Here is a 22,020-nt window from a genome sequence, read left to right on the forward strand (position 1 = left end):
TGGGCGCAAAAATCTGATAAATTTCCTATGTACAGGTTATTTTTTAAACACAACCCAAATCACAAGAACTCTACTGTGATACACTGTTAATGACAAAACAAGCTCATATATTGGTATCCCTGTCTTCTTTACTTTGTTACCCATCAAATTATACGCACTGTTGCATACTTATTTATGAGGTTTAGTGTAATTGGGAATTTATTATAAAGACTCAACATTGTGTTTTCACAAGCTCGAACAGGTGCAGGAGCTGGTATGGGATTCAGGCCAATCTTTTTTGTTTTCCGGTTTCAAAAAAATTTTGAGAGTCTATAAATAGTTGATTTATAAAGTACTAGAATCACATCTGAATACTTTGTTTCAAACCTTCTTGGTAAAAAACCAAAGATGTACTTTTAATGTAATCTTCTACATTGATTATGTTGAAGAATAGTTTAAAGTAAATCATACATTTTATGCTAAGTAAGGTTTGAAATTAAGTTTCCTGGTATGATTCCAGTACCTAATATACCAACTTTTGTAATCAACTTTTTATTGACCTGTAAAAAAATTGGAAACCGGATTCGTAGAAAACCAAAAAACGTGAAACTACAATATTATATTATACTATTTGAGCTTGTGAAAACACAAAACACAAGTCTTATTTGCAATAAACTCTCAATAACACTAACCTCATAGGTAACTATGCAACAATGCATATCAGCTGATCGGCAATGAAGTTAAGAAAACAGGGATACCAACATATAAGCTTGTTGTGTCATTAAAACGTGTCTTACGGTTATTAATTTAGGTTGCGTTTTAAAAACACTCTGTACAACCATTTTATTTATTCCTATGAAAAAACAGATGATGTAGCAAATTTCAGATAAGGCCTCGCAAAGGTATAGTAGATAATTAAGGGTGTTGAGTAAGGTCGACAACCGATGATGGAGTTCAAGATAACGAAGAGCTCTGTTGCAGACTATGTCCACTTATGGCACCCCAAGGTAAAATTTGAGATGATAACTTGAGTCTTAAACCCTAGGTCTTAAACCTTTGTAGCATCTGGTTGATGCTGGTGGTCAAGGTCAATATGGTGTGTCCATGTTGGAGTAAACTAGTAATCTAAAGAAATGTGATGCATTGATTTACTTTTTGTAATTTTTTAGGCTCTTTATTGGTCAAACATAATCAACATTTTGTGACAGTTATTTAGCTGTTTTCAGAACAAAATTCTGTTCCACTTGTGTGTTTCAAACTTGGTACACCACACGTTATTTTATTCCAAGTTTATCTTATAAGGTTTGTAACATGGAGCTGGCAAATTAAGAGTTTTAACCTTAGTAGAAATTTTTCATGACAAAATACTTTCACCTTTTAGTCAATTGTTGCACTCATTAAGGGACTACGAGTACTTAGCTTGTAGGCAACATCTTTTATACCTTTAAGTTTGTATAATCAAAGAGACAGTCAAATTTGTGTTCATTTTTATAACAGTACTTTATACCCCTTGTTTAACAGTGTTTTGTTATTTGGTTTTTCTAAATAAAAATATAGGCATATGGTACATCAAAATGAAGCTTTAAGAGTGTTAGATTTGTCAAAAGTATTGTTACTGTATGAACAAATTTCCTAATGGCTCTGCCCCAAAGGAAAATAGTGGTATCGACACATATATGTCCGTTAGCGCGAACTTGAATAACAATCTTTATGAAATTTGGTACCATCGATATTTGGTACAAACGTGTCAACCTTTGTTTATAACGGGGTTTGTAGCAGCGAACACAGAATAAAAATTTTTATTCTGTGTTCGCTGGCTTGTAGAGGTTCTATTTCGTAAGAATTGGTTTTTACAAATTTTTTACCATAAAAACATGAAATATCGCAATTTATTCCCAAACCATTTGGTAGGGTTACCAAAATGAGAATAATTAATTTAATATTTTGAAGCATTTTTAAGGAGAAATTGTTCCATAACCATAATGGTTAAGGAGAAAATAAAAATAAAACTGAATTTAAAATTCCCATGTTATTTGTATGAAAAACAAGTACCTACTAAAGTAGGCCCTAACAAAACATTTTACATTCCCGGACAGATAAAAGAAACCCCTGTTCGTGTTTATGTAAAATGTTTTAAATAAAATTAAATGTATTTTGTGAAAATTAAAGTTTTTTAGTTAATTGATCTCAACTAAATTTCGAATCTATGTTTACCAACCCTCTTTCCCCCCACGGTTTCTAACTGTTGTAAAATTTGTATTACGATTCATCAAAACAAAACCTGTTTCACGATAAATCTAGGTTTACTGAAATCTAAAAATTCCTAATCCTTGCCAAAATGTAAAAACAAACCTTGAAATAACTATAAAACGAGAGAGCCGACCTTGAAGCATTAATACAGTGAGTCAAGGCTTCCAAACACGATAAGTTGAACTTATCATATTTATGAGGGAATTTTCTTACGAAAAGAATTCGCGTAAACTTTGACTGGTTAAATTATTCAAGTCCTTGACATGATTCAAGATGAACAGCAAAGGATTCAAAATATGTTTCTCTCAAAAATAGTCACATTCATTAATAATATAACATATTGGCAATACAAATTCAATGGTAACTTTTAAATAGACTTGTTAGTGTTTACACCAATACTCAGAAATATTGAGAAACTTTGTAGTAAAAAGGCGAGCATTGGCCGCGACTTCTCATGATAAAGATTGTACCAAAGTTCAAAGTTATCTTAATTAATTAAAAACCAGAAATTCCGTTTTATCTGGAAGAAACCAGATTTTTACTTTTTCATCGTATGAATTTTGCTGCTTATATTTTAGCATTCTTGTGAAGAAAAAAGTTGCCTGTTAGCATTAGGATTATAGTTTTTCAAAATCTGAAGATTTTGTTATTGCGAGTTTCGTGTCCTGTTACGTTTGAGTACGTTGCTTTCAAATAAATATTTATCTCTTATTTCAAAACAATTTTACAGTTTTTGCACAGTTTATTTATATGTAATCATGAAATCAAAAACTTTACATAAAAAATATTTTTGTATAAAAAACAAAATGGCGGATATCTGGGTAAATATGCATTTTTGGACATACATTCACCTAACTTTTTCTTCCTTTTAGCATGAGGATTCAGTGTTTATAGCACTCAAAGTAGCTAATTACTGCATTTACTTACTTTTGTCGCTCTTTTTTACCGCACTCCAGTATTCCAACCAAACAACACAACACAGCGAGCATTAATTAGGCACGTAATACGTGTACGCTGGAAAATAAGTTGGCAACACTTAAAGATACTACTATAGATCAGCTGGAGCAGCGTTTCCCATTTCGTTCAACGCTTGGATTTAGTTATAAAGAATGTGGGTCAGCATCTTACATCTTTGAAAGTCAATTCGTCAAATATATCAAACGCTATGGGGGCGAAGCCCTAAATTAAGATACCTCTTTGGTTGCTATTCGTGGAACCACCTGCTAGTGGAAATCGTGTACATGTTATACCATCAAGAAGAGAGATCATAGCTGCTGGTCGATTTAAAATTCTGAAAATTGGATATGACGAGCAAAAACACTAACAGTAAGCCTAAATAGTAAATAAGAATAATAAATTTGACATTTCTTCAGTGAAAAGGATTAACAATGTTTATTGTAGCCTAACTATAAAATATGTCACAATTAAACAGAATGTATTTTATTGAAAGTTATCATTAGTTCCTCATAAAATAACCCCGTCACTCACCCCCTCTCTATGGAAGGTGTGTCCTGCTTCTGTTTATCAACACATAAAAACACAAAAACTTCACCCCAAGCTGTAAAAAAAAAGTGTGATTGGAATTTCTTTAATTTGTTTTATTTTATGTTGTCTTTATTTATATTGTGTTGTTATTCCGTCACCATCATGGCAACCCATAAGGCCCATGTTATTTAAAACTCATTTTTGTGTTTATTTTTGAGCCTATTTTAATTTATAAAGGGATTCTGCACATCTACAGGAAAATATCGTTCTAACAGTATGAGTAGATTTCCCCTGCAAAGCACACGAGCTGATAAAAAAAGGTTTTAAAGAAACATGCTTGCCTGTAATAGAAGGATAGATATACAACGTCAACCAACTATGGTATTCTTATGTCCCGTCAACTATCACAGTATCAAATCCAAGGGAGAAGTATAATTTTGGACCACACTCAGTGAGTTGTCCGTTTCATAGAGAATTGGCTCCAGTTGGCCTATGAAGATGGTTTATCTAGGTATCTGGATAAAACTCGAAGGAACTGAGAAACATTGCCATCCGTTGACGTTTCGTTTGCCGCGAAACTCCGCTCTTTTTCAGGGCCGGTTGATTCAGACTCCCGCACATGGCAGATTAGCACGCTTGCACGGCCCATTGGCAGTCAGGAAGTAGGCCAGTGGTCATTTATTGAGCACATATCGAGCAGATAACAAAGTCCATGGACCTCTGATAGCCTATGGGAAGCTCAATGTTAGAACAGAGGCCATTTGATCACTACTAGTGACAGAGTAAGTATCACCACAGTCCATGTTAGACCTAACAGCCGTTATCTGCATGACCTTCTGTAGAATAAACATTATTGGTAGTGTTTGTTGCTAAATAGTTTGTTGTTATAGATTATCTGTTAGTTAATGTAAGAACGTGGTAGGTCTAGCACTGTTGTCCGAGTTTAGGTTTTCTGTAGGGTTACAAGTGTGGAGTTGATAGGTTGTAGCGTATGGGATTTGACTATTTTGAACTGCAGTTTCTTGTAGCCAAAACATCGTAATCACAGTTTCAATATGATAGAGAAGATCAGTTTTAGGTGAGTATTTATGGGTATTTATGCTTTACATGTATTGTAGGAGTTAAGGAGTTAACCTAATTCATTCATTCAATGCGATTAACAATTTACATTTTGTTATTTTTAGTCTCGGGTATCTATATGTAGGCATAAGCAATAAGCATGTTTCTTTAAAACCTTTTTTCTCAGCTCGTGTGCATCGCAGGGAAAATCTACGCTTACTGTTAGTATATTTAGTAGTATAGATAGTTTAAAATATTTGCCTGTAGTTGTGCAGAATATCTTTATAAATTAAAATGGGCAACAAATTAACACAAAAAATGAATTTAAAATAAAAACATTAACATGGGCCTTATGGGTTGCCATGCTGGTGATGAAATAACAACAAAACAATAAACAGAAAATCAAAGCTAATGAAAGAAATTCCTATCACATGTTTTATTTACAGCGTCCGGAACATAGATAAGTATGTACATTACATATTTTTGGTCAAGTTTTCGACCACTGGACGACCTCTAGTTTATAATAATTCACAGTTGATAGTTAGTAGCTTATTTTGTAAAGTTTGAAGTAGTAATGATTCTGAGCATTTAAGAGAGCCCAGAACAATGTTCCGTGAATATAAACACAAAACCATAACATATAACAATTTGCTTTACTAATCATAGATCAAACATACGTTCTTGATGTAGTGATATCTTGCTTATTCTAGTGTAAGCTGAATACAGGGTTTCCATAAAGTGTTTGTAGAGGTTTAAAGTTTATTATTTATTCCTTGTGTTACGATTACGAACTTTAAAGTCGCGGCGACCAAATAGAACTGCTGTTTGTAAACGGCTGTTTTTTCTACGGTAACACATAAACGGGACGTAAACACCACAAGATTCTTTGTTAGAAGTCCATTGTTGGGGAGTTTTTGTTATTATTTACGAAATTAATTATCTATAACATTTTCCACCGCGTTACAAAGTTATTACGATACGGGGTCTCGATTCCTATCCCGTAGTCAGGCGAAGTACCAAAAACATTATATCATTTAGTCACTTTCTGCCCTGATGACGGGATCAGATTTCAGATCCGGAAACGTCCTGACCTCCTTGTTTTTTACTAATTATTGTGTTTGGAGAATTTCCAAAATAATTTTATAGATAACACTTTAAGGTTGTTTTAGCTGGTGCACAAAGATCAAAGATATTGAATCTTTATCAAACATGGCCTACATAGTTATTCGCCATTATAAGTATTAAAACTAAACACTGAACATCTAAATACTATACTACATACTACGAGAAAATATGCCTATGCTTGGTCTATGTTTTAAGTAAATCTGACCTAAACTAGTCCAGTCAAAATAAAAAAGTTAATGCCCCAACCTCCGAAATAATCTGAAAGTTCTGAAACTTTGCCTAGGAACCTAGGGAGGATTATACCATTGACTTTATATCTACACTATTGATTGAAACCTTTAAAAATCAGAATTAACTTGCAATTTTATATTCAATTAGCTGCCATATTTTACTGTGTTAAGATAGAGACCTCCAGTTTGCGTTGTTAGTTTCCTTTTATCGGGACCTTCAAAATGAGGGGTCACTCGATGGGTCTTACTATTTGAAAATTTAGAGTTTCCCCCAAAATCTCCCATTTTGGGGATGTACACCAAGGGGCGGTTATGCCCAAAAAGTACTTCATAGCATGCCATAAAGGTGTGCAGAGTTTAATTTTTCTAGTATCGGCCGTTAAAAGATTAACAGGGGTCTCCACACGTTTTACTAACCCTGTATATATATATAAAGGCTTTTAACATGCTGAGGTAAAAAACTTGGTTTGTCAGGCCCAACATTTTTATAAATACTATTTAAATCGTTCTATGATAGTTCCTAACCAAATATATTACCATGCTTGATTTCTAGAAGCATGTTCGTTCGTTAGTAAAAGAATGTTATTCTTATATTGGTGCAAACCCGCTCTACTGTAGTCATTGGTATAAAAAGTTGAAAGCAAAGATTACGCTTTATGAACGTTGTAATGTTTTAAGCAATGAGTTTCGTTAATACGTAAAATCATAATATAAATTAATTAAGATTGATTTTTTAAATAACAATTTATTTTTGTATTAAAAACAAAGTATTTTTATATTGAAACAATGTATTTTTGTATGTGTAATGCACATTGTACTTTTTTAACAACCTAACTACATTTTCGCAACCATTACACCGCAATTAATGTTTCCATATCTTTCTAGAATAGTTTCATCTTATCATGCAACATGTAACTGATATGCCCGATCAGTTGTGTAACTATGCACACATTGACGGTGTGAATGCGCTGTAATCTTGTTTGGTCAAATTGTATAACAGAGGATAACAGCTGTTAATTCAAATTATCAGTAATCAGTAGTGAAACAAAGTCTTCTAATTTACATTAGGTCCAAAGTCACTTTTACATTTTCTACACAGTCAAGGTACAATGATTGTTTCCTCGTTGACTACATCTTAACCAGATTGGTCATATGGTAAAAACATTAACTATATTATTTTCGTTTAGCTTTTGCTATCGGTTTGGTTAGTATACAGGGTGGTAAAAAAGTCCCTGGACAGTTAAATATTAAAAGAAATAATGCAGATAGAGCAACAATACTTGGTACAAAGTTACAGGGCATAAAACTATATTTTAACACATATTCAGTGATCCAATAACTCTTCAGGGGGACGGCCCACAAGGAGTCGGAAGAAAATCTTAAAAGAAAGCATAGGTCAATATGCACATCAAATTAAAGGTCTTCTTTAGTAGAATACAATGCCGCAAACCGCACTTCAAAAGGTTGATCCTACGCAAAATGGCAGATGTTCAAAGATTTCTTGAATCCGCCATTTTGAATCTTTGAACGACTGCCATTTTTTACTCAGGCATTCTTTTGAGCTTGAATTTACGGCATCGTAATCTACTAGTGAAGACCTTTAATTTGATGTGCATATCGACCTATGCTTACGTTAACAATTTTCTTCCGATTCCTAGGGCTGTGCCCCCTGAGGAGAAAGCGTATAATAGCATTGTAAATTAAATGAATCTTTGAACAACTGTCATTTTGTGCAGGGTCAACCTTTTGAAGTGCGGTTTGTGGCATTGTATTCTACTAAAAAAGACCTTTAATTTGATGTGCATATTGACCTATGCTTCCATTTAAGATTTTCTTCCGACTCCTTGTGGGCCGTCCCCCTGAAAAGTTATTGGATCACTGAATATGTGTTAAAAAAGAGTTTTATGCCCTGTAACTTTGTACCAAGTATTGTAGCTCTATCTGCATTATTTTTTAAAATATTTAACTGTCCAGGGACTTTTTTACCACCCTGTATACACAACAAAAATTTGAAACGAGTTAAATGTAACAGAAAGTTAGTGAGCAATGGCGACTAATGGAAGTTATCAAATCATTTTATTTGTTAACCTGTTTATCGTAGAAAGTACAGTCTAAGTTTGTTTGTCGCCATGGATGAAGTAAAAACAAAATACTCGGATTTGGGAAGTAAATATTAGTTTGATTAATTTTATTCACATGTTGCAGCTGATCGAATATTGTAAATGAACATTTCAAGTGTAAATTACTTGCAGAATGGTATAATAGATCGTTTTCACAAAAAAACTATTTGAAAATGAGTGATTTGTATATTTTTCCCATGGGTAAAAAGAGCTTTAAAATTACAACTCGTTTATGGAAATTGGTGAAAAATTGAGGAAGTTATAGCTGGGAGTAGTTTTATCTATGGTTGTAGCGTGCCAACACAAAAAGGTACTTCAGAAACAATAATATATAGATATTAAAAACAGCTGATTTCTTATAGGTATATTGCTTATGATTATTTGAATTCTCAACAATTAATAGATATTACATTATTTTGGTGGTGTCATTTTTGTGAAAACAAGTACAACGAACAAGTACAAACACAACTAGAAAATAAACAAATGCACACTATAACATGTCCAACAGTTTTATTTTAACCGGCAAATGCTAAAGTTTCGTCTACACTCTTACAGTTTCCATAGAAACACATTCTATAATCTTTCTGTTTACAAAATATATACGCAATCGTCTTGGATGTTACAAAAAATTATAAATAGTAAAGTATTTGTATATAAATGTTATACAGTGGACAATAGAGATAGATTTGTCAGATTAACTTGAAGTACAGAATTATGTATACAAAATAACGGTGTTTAAAATTTTAAAAATGTTTTAAAACACAGTGTTAGTATAATAAATCAGCTGTTACAAGAATTATTTTATATTTTCGTAGTTTTGTTCTCTTTTCATTCGCCATAAATCCACAAAACATGAGTGGGCCCACGATATGTTGTGACAGTATGTTGAGAAGACAGTTTATTGATAGGATAGTCCCAACCTAGGAAGTGTCCAAGGTGAGCAGCAATATAAATAATCAGCTGATCGCTTCAGGCAACTCGCTGTAAACAAACCTGATGACGTCAATGTGTCAACACCGCTTGTTTTTGTACAGAGAATTTTATATAACAAGATTTTATATAATTACCCCCGCCACAGCAAACCTGCAGACTGCGAATTTCCATTTGTTGGATTCACATTTAAATGTCTCCTCAAAAACATCACATTTATTCCTTATTTTAATAGAATTAGTTTAACAAGTACTTAGGTTTGTTGCAACAAGGAGAGTCAAAGTATTTTTTATGTTAATAGTTTAGTAAGAAATAAATGCATTTTCCAAATTTGATCAAAATATATGTCTTATAAACAAGCAAACTACAACAGTTTACTTATACCAATTTTTACCCCATAAAACTCCCCATAAATCCCCATTCCCATAGTCCGATTATGCTGGCTCGCGAACTCGTTCAAATAAATGTAGGTTAACACGTTTATACCAAATTTCATCAAAATCTGATCATTTTTAATCGAGTTATCGCACTAACTGACACACATATAATTTTGAACGGATGGTGTTTTTGGCCTCTGGGGACCTCAAAACGAATAAGTAAATCGGTCCCGGGTCCAGGTCCTACCATGAGCACTACGGTAATAGCTTATTCAGTTATTCCCTATATGGAAAATCCGCTAAAAACTTATGTTAAAGAGAATGTAGGCCTATTGGTAACGTATCAAATCACGTAAATTTATGAACTTTTACAAATAGCCTGATTTTGTTTTCTGTACCAATAAATTTTACTACGTTTACCATGACGAATACAAAACGTTTTATGGTTACTCTTAATAAAATAATTCCACAGTAATTCCCTATATTAATTCTTTCAAACAGAACACGGGTTTACAGTTTGCAAATTACATAGGCTAAAACAAAATGCATTCTAAACGTATTTAAATTCTAAAAAATCTGAGAAAATCCAACGATAAGAATAATTTTACCAGAAATGTTCTATATCAAAACCACATCATATGATAATGTGTCAACGATTTAAATCCATCAAAATTATTACAGGTTGGCACTTGGCGAGGTGAACGAACCTAACACGGTTATTTAAATTCAGTATCGCGAAGAGAGCGTCAGCGGTGGTTTTCTCGTCCGATTTTTCAAGAAAGTTGCCGCCAAGTTGGCAATGGTTCAAGTGGGAAGACAGGTAAACTGGTTTGTCACATCCGCACGAGTCGCGCTCGCGGACAGTCGGACTATCGGTCAGCTGTTGCATTGTTGATCAGCTGTTGCATTGTTGTGTTCGGTTTCAATATTCCCTGATTGTGTGACACTTGGACATCATGCGAGCTGCTCTTGGCGATATGAGTCCTCAGATGAGTCGTGGACGTTTTCAAAACCGGCGTCCGGTATCGCCTACAGGGCCTATAGTGGGAGCCAGGTTAGTTTAAGTAAATTTATGCGGAGTTTATGTAGCTCTGAATTTTGTTAGCGTCGTACAGTTTAAGGATTGACTTTGTATCATACAAGTACACTTTTCACTCTGTGATAAAATCTTGAGCTTTTTTTTTCGTGTTGGTGAAATTTGATTACGCTGATGTCGACTATAACAGTGTTTCCTTTTTAGTGTATAATTTTCTATGTGTACTTTTCTCCTTGGTTTAATGCCTTGCAGGCTATAGTTTAAACAAAGATTTTTTGTTATAAAGGTTTTTTTTAATGAGGGAACAAACAGTAAACTATCTTAAGCTTTTATGATAACTGTCTCATTAGCTGGTTTGTTTTCTTTAACGTTTTCTATAAAATCAGGGACTGAAACTTTTCTTATTTAGTACTGTAGTTGAACTGAATGGTTTTAGTGTTCGCCTGAAAATCAATAGGCCTCGGTTCAATCACGATAAAAGTCAGCCGCTTTTTGATCCTTAGAAACTGGATCCAGCTTTTAATAAATTGATTGATAAACAGCTGATTTTAGCCAGTAATAAAGCTACACAGATCACCTCACTCCATATTAAACCACTGCATTCACATTAAGGTTAAAATTACAAAAAGTACGTCGGTCTCAATATAGTGGAATAGTGATAATAATTTACCAAACATTCTCCAAATATAGCCAAGTTGCTTGTGGAGCCATTCTCAGTTGATAAACACAATATGAAACTAAGCAGATGCCTCGACGAATAAACGGAATAACACAGCCAAAAACGTGGGTTTGTACATCTGAATTCTTATAACCATAGATTAAACATATTCTCTTTTACACAGCATTCTAAATCGGCTGAAGACAGTCTTAAGGTATTTTCCGTCAGATTGTGTTTTAGTTACGATTTATTATCTACTTCTTATTTTTTAAACAGAAAGGCTATCTTGACAATACAATCTACAGTATTTATAAACTAGTTTACGAATTATCAAGCCGCTTGCCCGTTGATTATATAATTATATAGTATAGTAAAATATAGACAAGGGTAGCAACACGTTGTAAAATTAACCCAAACAAGAGAGGAAATACATTTACATCACTTCCACTAACTATGTTTACTGGGTATAAAAAATTCATTAGAACATGCTTCATATTTTAAAATATGATGCAAATTCAATTTGCAGTGAATGAAACGCGCTTCCGTTATCCGAATGAGATTTCAGAAGCTGAATCACAAACTGACGAATTGTGTACACCACCATAGACCATATTACCATAGCTAATATTGCCTATCGGTGACGTCATGAGTGAACTAATTGACTCAAACCAACACACATTTGGTCCGACACTCTTGTTTTTTCTGATTCGTCACAGTTATCAAACCTGCGTGCGTCTTCTGCGCGTTCTGAAGTGTTTTAAAGAAACTGTTTATTTGAATTATTGTGTGAATATTACACTCATGCGTGGGTAGACCGATGCTTCTATGTATCAAAACTACTGCGACAAAAATTAAAACAAGCAAGAAATTATTTGTCATGTTAATGTTTGTAAAGTTTATCATTCTATACTTTCAAAATCATTACAATGCTAACTGATATAATTATTTACTACAGTTATGAGTGAGGAATCTTCAAATACTCTTGTACAAATATTTACCAGGTTTTCGAATCAAATATAAGAATCTAATCTTTCACACGGTCTTCACATTAGTAGCCAGTGCAAATTAAATCTTAACATGTGTGGAGTCTATACAGATAATTAGCTGTGTCGAGTCTTCAACTGCTTACCCATATTGGGATTGTTGACAAGCTAATGGTAGAAAGTATTTGTCAGACAGCTGATAATATTTACAAAGCAGTAATCTTCTCTTAAAGATTTTAAAAATATTCTAGCCATATTCTCGATTATGAATCACAATTCAATCCAGGCTCAACCCATACCCATAGGCTACAGCTTGTATAGCAACCCCTCCCCCCGGGCTTTAAGAGGGTAACATCTGTTATCCCAACAATTAAACAGTAAACTTGTTAGTCAGCTGATTATTTCAAGTATTTATTAATTTCCCAACAATATACGGTTAACCAATTATTTTAAGGGGATTTTTCACTAGAAAAAACAATCCTTTTCCTAAATTTGTATAAACATCTTGGATACGTTTTTTTGTTGCTTGCGATTTTTGTGTAATATTCATTCAGGTTTGTCTAACAACGACAACAGTGTTGCCAATAAACAAAAACATAATTGAATCCATATCAGTGCGAAATGTGATTGATAACGGAAATGGCCAACCAGTATGATATGAGCAAGTGTTAAAACACTGCATAAGATGCCACTGTTAATGTTTCGAGAAATTGCTTGTGTAACAAACTTCCTTTAAATAATAAACTTAATAAAGACATATAATAATAATAACATGGAAAGGATTTCTTACGTGGAATGTAACGTAATGTTTTTAACTAGATAAGTAGACCTACTTATCTTGAGGAAGGCTTCTAACGTTGACCATATAACACTATAGTGTTATATAGTCAATGCTTCTAAGCACTGAATTCACCATTATCACACAGCAAAATCTCGTTGGCGATAGGAGGGATTTGATCCCGGTAACATTCGACAGAAGTCCTAATTCCTAGACTTATTATGCCCGTGCCCCAATGGAATAGGTACTGTAAACACACCCCTAAAATGTTTAAAATATGTAGTCCATACCATAGATTAGTCTATACTCTACGAAGTTTTTAAGTTCAATTTAGCTTAACCTACTCTAACAAATTGCAAAACTTGTTGAAGTCCTCATTCCGGGCCAAAACTTGATCAAGTCTTTTCACCAGACCCACTAATAAATCACGACCTACCCGCAGTTTGGCCCACAAAAACTAACCAACCAATACATTTTTTAAACGTTGAATATCCATAATACTCCCGCGGCAGCAAACCTAAGCGAACTCCTATTTACCTGACTGGATTTATACTCAAATATTCCCTGAAAATTGTCAGATTTATTTCCTATTTAAATAATATTAATTTTATGAGTACCTAGGTTTAGCTTAGTATGTAATAAACAAAATTGCCAAATTTGATTAAAATTTATCCATAAACAAGCAAACTACAACAGTATTCTCCATAAAAATAACATAAACATTTTAAATTTAAAGTTTTTTTTTTAAACTTTCTCCGTAACCGTTAGGCATTCAACAACGCTTCAATATTCAAAATTATTTTAAGCTCTGCAAATAGTCTGGAAAGAAATTGTGAAATTTTATGTTTTTAGAGTAAAATGGAAAAAACCAATTTTTACCCCATAAAAACCCTCATAAAACCCCCGTTCCTATAGTCCGATCACGCTGGTTCGCGAACTCGTTCGAATAAACGTAGTTTTACACGTTTCCACAAAATTTCATCAAAGTCGGATCATTCTTGCTCGAGTTAATCGGAAACATATATATGAATTTGAACGGAGGGCGCTTTTGGCGTCTGGGGACCCAAAACTAAACAGTAAATCGGTCCCGAGTCGAGGTCTTACCACGAGTACTACGACAATAGTTAATTCCCTATATGGTAAATTCGCTAAAAATTGTTGTTGTCGAGTACGCAGGGTTGCCGCGTCAGGGGTGTCAGGCGGCGAGAGAGTGAGTGATGAACTCTCTCTTTGTTTCGCAGGGCTTCGATGATTAGAAAGAACAAAGTCTAAACAACAACTGACATTGTCGGCATGACCGTGTAGTGTTAAACGACAACTGAACATGAGTGTGCGTCCAACAGCTAGGTAGTATATTGTTAACATAATTTACTCAATTTTATTATTTAAATTTACTGTAAATGTTTTATTAAACAGTAGGAAATTATGTGATCATTTGCATACTATTTTATTTTTGTTGACGTTGTATTATTATTGTTACTATGAATCTGAACTCGGATGCCCTTGATAATCTGGATTTTAATAAATTGACAAAACAGCTGATCTTGGTCAAGATCAGCTGTTTTGTCAATTCATTAAAAGCCAGGTGATCAATAACGAAGCTACATAGGTAGGGGCCTAATCTCAATGCGTATACTCACCCTTCATTTATGTTTATAAACAATTTATTTTCAGTCTATTTCACTAAAAATAATACTGAGAATTTCAATCGCATAAATCTGTTTGGAAAGTCGAGTGCCTACACTAAGAATTTATTAGAGCGTCTATAATATACAAAAAAATCTAAAGATCTAAAGATTTTTTTGGCGTACGGATTCTTTTCTGTATTCGGCGTGAAAACAAAACAAGTCGATGTATAAAAAGCAATTTCTTTCTAGAAGCTGTAGCCCGGACCATCGTGCATACTAATCAGCGACCACAGAATTAAATTTTAATTTAATTAGTTAATTAGTTAATTAAGTTAATTAATTAGTTTTAAATTTTAATTCTGTGGTCGCTGATACTAATTCAGGCTTGGCCTTGAGGGGTTGTGGCATTATCACTTCGCAAAAATCTATTGGGAATTGCTGGGATTTGAACCCGGGATCGATAGGGGACCGAAGTCCCGCGCGCTATCACTAGACCATCTCGCTCCACAATTATCAAGACATTGAAATATAACTCATTTAATTGTGTATACCATGCTGGATTACTGTGCATCTAAAATTTTATTTAGTTTACATTAACAAAATAATTGATATTTCAAGGGCTTGCCTTAGCAATCCTTATGTTGTTGATCCGATATTAATTTCGGACCGTATGGATGCTCCCTGGTGTGGATTAACGTCCGCACTAGTGATTACTACGACTATCCGCAGTACTATTCTGATAATTATACCAATTCGTTAATTACAAGGAAAACATTTGGAAACTGTAGGTCGCTTAGGTTTGCCATTTGTATGGGCTATTAATTAACAGCTGTGTCTAAGAAACATGCCGGCCTTAGCCGCATGCTTAATTCAGACGTCTTGGTGGCTGGCTAGATATGGACACGGATGGTTTGAAACATATTTTGATGTTGACTTCAAACGTCAAAAGAAGGGATTTCTTGTAGTTTCGGGATTTTCATCAGTTTTATTTAATTGAGGGTTCTTAAGCAGGAATATTGGTAGGAGTTGTTGACAGAAAACATATTTAGTTCACATATAATTTTCTTTTTGTATACAGTTATAAAACTTCTATTTAACAAAACACATTTGATTTTATTAAATTATTATTATAATGTTTTTATTATTTTTTTATTTTATAAGAAGACACCCATTGTTGAATCACATGCTTTTGGCATTTGTTTTCTGTCCGGCAACATCAGGGAGCGTTGTTATTGAAATGTTTCTGTTTTTAATATCAGTTTATAGACTTTTCCCACGCTAAATGTTTTGACTACACTACGTTTCGGAAGATTAGGAAACTTTTCCCGTTTTCAAGTGACTAACAATTCATCTACATTTACCTAACTACTCTATAACCTACCGTACCTAAAGCTTGAAACTGTCTTTGGCTGATTCCTCACAACAATATCTACGAGAAAGTCTGTTTAGTACAGTAGTTGTTTTTAATAATAGGCTACAAGTGGTCTTCTCACCCTATTGTAAAATACAGTATGATGCATATTTTGATGATTATTTAGTTTTGGTCACGTTTTGTGCGTTTGTAAACTTAACGTATCATTCTTATGTTAGGGCGGATTTTTCCAATTAACTCTTCATTTGGTTGTATTGCCATAGGACAAGCAATGGTTTAGTTAAATTGGTTTTTAAGTGGTATAAATAACGAAAACAATCAACAAACAACATAATGCACCCTACATAAAACGGACAAAACACACCTTAAGACTGTGTTCAACTGATGTATACGATGACTTTACAAAGGAGGGTGTTTAGTTATTATGCAACTTACCTTTACATGCAATAGTTGTTTACTACCAGAAGCTCAATGCCTCATCCAAGAAATGATTCAGTAACCACGAACAAAAGGGTATAACTTTCTTGAAATACAATCCTAAGCGTATATAAACGTCCTTGGGACTTGTTTACATGCACTTTTGCGTACAAACAGACCGCCACTAATCAGGAAATAGGACTTTGTAAAAAGAATACAAAAGAAAGTTAAGTGTAAATTAAGCTAATTAACCTTTATAAACGCGGTAGCCTAATAAAGTAATCATTTTCATTCAACACATTTTCCAATTACAAAACACTCGAATGTACATTTAAAATCACAGTTTTAATTTATTGCAAATCTTAAATAAATTATATGCGTGAATATCATTCTGCAAGAATTGCAACTTATTTTGTCAACGTGAATCAATCATTGCGTAAATAATCAGCTGAAGTATCACCTGTTCTTCGTGTCATCTTATTCATTGTTCATTCATGATTAATCATCTCCTGTTTTGTTTAAATACGACATCAGCTGATCGACTTCTAAATTATTCAAACTCTATTCTATTCTATTCTATGGTTGTAGAACTCTATTATTGTGTATATGTATATCTTTTCTAGCATAATTCTTTTAGATGCGTTGGAAATCTATGTTATAATACGCTACATGAAACTTTGTAAACAATAAGGCTTTTTTGTTTTAAGATTTAACCCAACATATTATATAGGCTACCAATATGTTCGCCTAGGTGTGTAGATTTGCAAACTGACTTTACATTTTTTAAAGCCCCTTGGGCTCTGCTCCAGTGGTTTTTAAAGTTCCTATGTTATCCTTAAGAAGAACATATTTGTTTACATTATGATCAGCTGGATAATTTAATTGCTGTTAGTATTTGAGTTACAATTTGAGGAAACGTGTGCTAAAAACATTTACTGACTTGGTTGAAATGAAATATTTACCAGTTAAATTTGTGTTTGAGTAAATATTACAATGAAAACAAGCGAGAAAGCCTGGTCAATTTGATATACTAAAATGAAAACAGAATTAACACTGTGCTGCATTTCTTGAGCAATCATTGAAAGGGTCTATTTGCAAACTGGAAACATAATATGAATGTCATAGAAAACCACCAAGTAGGAGAAATATAGATAATGTGTTTTTTATAATCTAATTTTAAATCTCATTATTATGGGCAACCTAATGCGGCTATGAGTGTATTAACATTTGTAGAAAATACTAAAAAAAAACCAGCTTTTGAAAAATGATAATATATTTAAGATAAATGTTGATTATATCGAACTGTTTTGTACATCGTGAGTATTTCCATAATATTTCAGTCGACTCTTTTAGTCATCGGAAATTATGACTGTTATTCGTTTTCAAATAACACCTGTACTTAATACAAAATACTTCGCAATTGCTCGAAATCGAGCAACAGGTACACTAGTGTGTATTTGAAGGCGTTATAATTTGTAATTCTGTAAGTTACGCACGTAATCGTACATGGTGCCTGATCAAATTTATAGAATTCAGCAACAAATCTTGACGTGGGTTCTCAAATAACATTGAAACGAGTTTGTGGGGTTGGTAGTTTTTACCTTTCGAATTTATTTTTCATTCGAATGTTTCACTTTGTGAAAATTATGCATAACAACAACAAGGATCAATTTTTATTCTCTTTGGAAAATTCGTTTGTACTGTAAATCATAGTCCTTGCAAGGTGTTCAAGGAATTAAAACACTGCTTATTTGACATATTAAGCTATATCATTGACTTTATATCTACACATATAGATAGATATAGTCATAGATATAGTGTAGATATAAAGTCCAATGGCTATATTTTCTCCTACGGATCTTAATAAACGTAGAGCTAACCACTCACTCTATTATAAAATATATACCGGGTGTCCAAAACCACCCGTACACCCCTTTCAAAACGATGGAAACCTTTTCTTACAAACAAAAAATAATACAGAACTAGCTAAATTGGGCACGGTCTACCAAATGGTGATAATTTCAAATCCAAAATCACACCGGAAGTGGCTTTTTCAGACCGGAAGTTGATTTTTTTAAATGTAAACTACCAGTTTTGATTACAGAATCGGATTCTACGTTGAAAAACACATAACTTTTGTCTAAAATATTTTTTGAAAAAAAATGTTTTCTACCTCTAATCCCCCATTAAAGTCAATAATTTTTGGTCATTCATGTGTCAAAGTTACTCGAAACAATAATAGAGAAAAACAAATAACAAAGATTACATAAAGACATATGATGAATAGAATCAGCTGTTCATTGTAAACACCTTAGCAACTGATTAACAGCTGGTCTACACATTGCTTAATTTCATTTTATTTTAAAAATAAATCATTTGTTTTTACATTTAAGGGGTCAAATGTAAAAATAAATTATAAAAAAATTAAACTTAGCAATGTGTAGACCAGCTGTCACTCAATTGCTAAGGTGTTTAAAATAAACAGCTGATTCTATTCATCATGTGTCTTTATGTAATCTTTGTTATTTGTTTTTCTCTATTATTGTTTCAAGTAACTTTGACACATGAATGACCAAAAATTATTGACTTTAATGGGGGATTAGAGGTAGAAAATTTTTTTTTTTTTTTTAAATGTTTTAGACAAAAGTTATGTGTTTTTCAACGTAGAATCCGATTCTGTAATCAAAATTGGTAGTTTACATTTAAAAAAGTCAACTTCCGGTCTGAAAAACCCACTTCCGGTGTGATTTTGGATTTGAAATTATCATTATTTGGTAGACCGTGCCCAATTTAGCTAGTTCTGTATTATTTTTTGTTTGTAAGAAAAGGTTTCCATCGTTTTGAAAGGGGTGTACGGGTGGTTTTGGACACCCGGTATAAGAAAAGTATTTTTTAACAACCGCGTAACCTAGAAAAATGAGATTTTGTCGACTGCACAAATAATTTTGTTTACGCACAAATAAACTCTAGTATTCATATAATATTCAAAGTACTGAGTTATTTTAGATGATCAACGGCAAGGTCTTTGCTATATTTACAAACAGTTATCGGTTTGCTCAACTCATTACTACGCGTTTAACAAAGGTTACAAGGAGGTGGTGGTGGGGATGTTTACATGTAGCGGCCAGCGGGTTATCAGGTCCGGCTAATTGAGCATCAGCTGCTCACGTGAGTGCGAGTGACCGGAACCGGACACTGCCAGCATTGCCAACTTGGGCGCGAAAAAACACTAACTTGCTGATTGATTACTATATTAAGTGCTGTAAGGTTTATATTAATACATTATTGGTCGAATTTGTAGATTGTGAGTTTGTTAATGGGTGTTACGAAGCTGCGCAATAAAGCTAACAAATATATCTATGTAATCAATTTAATGTGCATATAAAAGCCGAACATTATTTGTACTGTAATTTGTTTTCCCAAGGTGATATAAATACTGTCACAATTGATTTGAAATTAATACAATTACAAAAATAAATACCGAATACGATTTGTTAACAAGTTAGCTGATCACTACAACATATATTATGATGCTATAATAGGTGACGAGTAATACCTAGCTTTAACAACGATTTATTTCCCTGGACTGTTCCGAAAGGGACAGGTTTTGTGATTGGAAGTCCGGGAATGAATCAAACTTTAGTACAGTATATCTGTCAAAATTATCACCGATATGTTTTGAAAGGCATGCATTGAGTAACCGAAACTAAACCTTAAAAGAACAGGTTGCATCTACCAGTCTCTTAGCTCAACAAATTCCAGTTGACAGCATCAGTCAGGTAGGTGTGTGAGTTACGCAAGTAGCACGCGTCCTGAGTGTGATCACAGCTAGTGTTGTGTCAATATCACACGTGTGTCGTCTGTAGCTGTCAGTCTGTCACTGACCAATACATTTGTCCGCAGCATGGGGCCCAGGATCAGTTAACAGCATCAGTCAGGTAAGTGTGAGTTACGCCAGTAGCACGCGTACTGAGTGTGATCACAGCTAGTGTTGTGTCAATGTCACACGTGTGTCGTCTGTAGCTGTCAGTCTGTCACTGACCAATACATTTGTCCGCAGCATGGGGCCCAGGATCAGTTAACAGCATCAGTCAGGTAGGTGTGTGAGTTACGCAAGTAGCACGCGTCCTGAGTGTGATCACAGCTAGTGTTGTGTCAATGTCACACGTGTGTCGTCTGTAGCTGTCAGTCTGTCACTGACCAATACATTTGTCCGCAGCATGGGGCCCAGGATCAGTTAACAGCATCAGTCAGGTAAGTGTGAGTTACGCAAGTAGCACGCGTCCTGAGTGTGATCACAGCTAGTGTTGTGTCAATGTCACACGTGTGTCGTCTGTAGCTGTCAGTCTGTCACTGACCAATACATTTGTCCGCAGCATGGGGCCCAGGATCAGTTAACAGCATCAGTCAGGTAAGTGTGAGTTACGCAAGTAGCACGCGTCCTGAGTGTGATCACAGCTAGTGTTGTGTCAATGTCACACGTGTGTCGTCTGTAGCTGTCAGTCTGTCACTGACCAATACATTTGTCCGCAGCATGGGGCCCAGGATCAGTTAACAGCATCAGTCAGGTAAGTGTGAGTTACGCAAGTAGCACGCGTCCTGAGTGTGATCACAGCTAGTGTTGTGTCAATGTCACACGTGTGTCGTCTGTAGCTGTCAGTCTGTCACTGACCAATACATTTGTCCGCAGCATGGGGCCCAGGATCAGTTAACAGCATCAGTCAGGTAGGTGTGTGAGTTACGCAAGTAGCACGCGTCCTGAGTGTGATCACAGCTAGTGTTGTGTCAATGTCACACGTGTGTCGTCTGTAGCTGTCAGTCTGTCACTGACCAATTCATTTGTCCGCAGCATGGGGCCCAGGATCAGTTAACAGCATCAGTCAGGTAAGTGTGAGTTACGCAAGTAGCACGCGTCCTGAGTGTGATCACAGCTAGTGTTGTGTCAATGTCACACGTGTGTCGTCTGTAGCTGTCAGTCTGTCACTGACCAATACATTTGTCCGCAGCATGGGGCCCAGGATCAGTTAACAGCATCAGTCAGGTAAGTGTGAGTTACGCAAGTAGCACGCGTCCTGAGTGTGATCACAGCTAGTGTTGTGTCAATGTCACACGTGTGTCGTCTGTAGCTGTCAGTCTGTCACTGACCAATACATTTGTCCGCAGTATGGGGCCCAGGATCAGTTAACAGCATCAGTCAGGTAGGTGTGTGAGTTACGCAAGTAGCACGCGTCCTGAGTGTGATCACAGCTAGTGTTGTGTCAATGTCACACGTGTGTCGTCTGTAGCTGTCAGGCTGTCACTGACCAATACATTTGTCCGCAGCATGGGGCCCAGGATCAGTTGACATCATCAGTCAGGTAAGTCTGAGTTACGCAAGTAGCACGCGTCCTGAGTGTGATCACAGCTAGTGTTGTGTCAATGTCACACGTGTGTCGTCTGTAGCTGTCAGTCTGTCACTGACCAATACATTTGTCTGCAGTATGGGGCCCAGGAAGGACGTCAGTTCTAGTTGACAGCATCAGTCAGGTAGGTGTCTGAGTTACGCAAGTAGCACGCGTCCTGAGTGTGATCACAGCTAGTGTTGTGACAATGT

The 22,020-nt window shown here is 34.8% G+C and overlaps 1 protein-coding gene across 4 annotated transcripts in view; it reads left to right on the top strand.

Annotated features, from left to right (window-relative positions):
• The first annotated feature begins 4,478 nt into the window (after positions 1 to 4,478).
• Positions 4,479 to 22,020, top strand: part of LOC128988774 (uncharacterized) — a 29,248-nt gene continuing 11,706 nt past the window's right edge. Inside the window, exon 1 of one of the 4 annotated variants that reach the window (XM_054410397.1) lies at positions 4,479 to 4,496. Coding sequence is in view for 3 of the 4 variants with exons in the window: in XM_054410394.1 (XP_054266369.1) it covers positions 10,512 to 10,609 (98 nt within the window). In the remaining variant the exon portion in view is untranslated. Of the gene's footprint in view, positions 4,497 to 4,620; positions 4,793 to 10,481; positions 10,610 to 14,313; positions 14,358 to 22,020 lie in introns of those variants that run through there. The other 3 variants (XM_054410395.1, XM_054410394.1, XM_054410396.1) reach the window with 3 other exon arrangements.

The sequence above is a fragment of the Macrosteles quadrilineatus genome, unplaced genomic scaffold (genome assembly GCF_028750875.1).
Source record: "Macrosteles quadrilineatus isolate MER2022 unplaced genomic scaffold, UCM_ALF_1.0 Scaffold_3__2_contigs__length_128488019, whole genome shotgun sequence".
Classification (NCBI taxonomy): Eukaryota; Metazoa; Arthropoda; class Insecta; order Hemiptera; family Cicadellidae; genus Macrosteles; species Macrosteles quadrilineatus.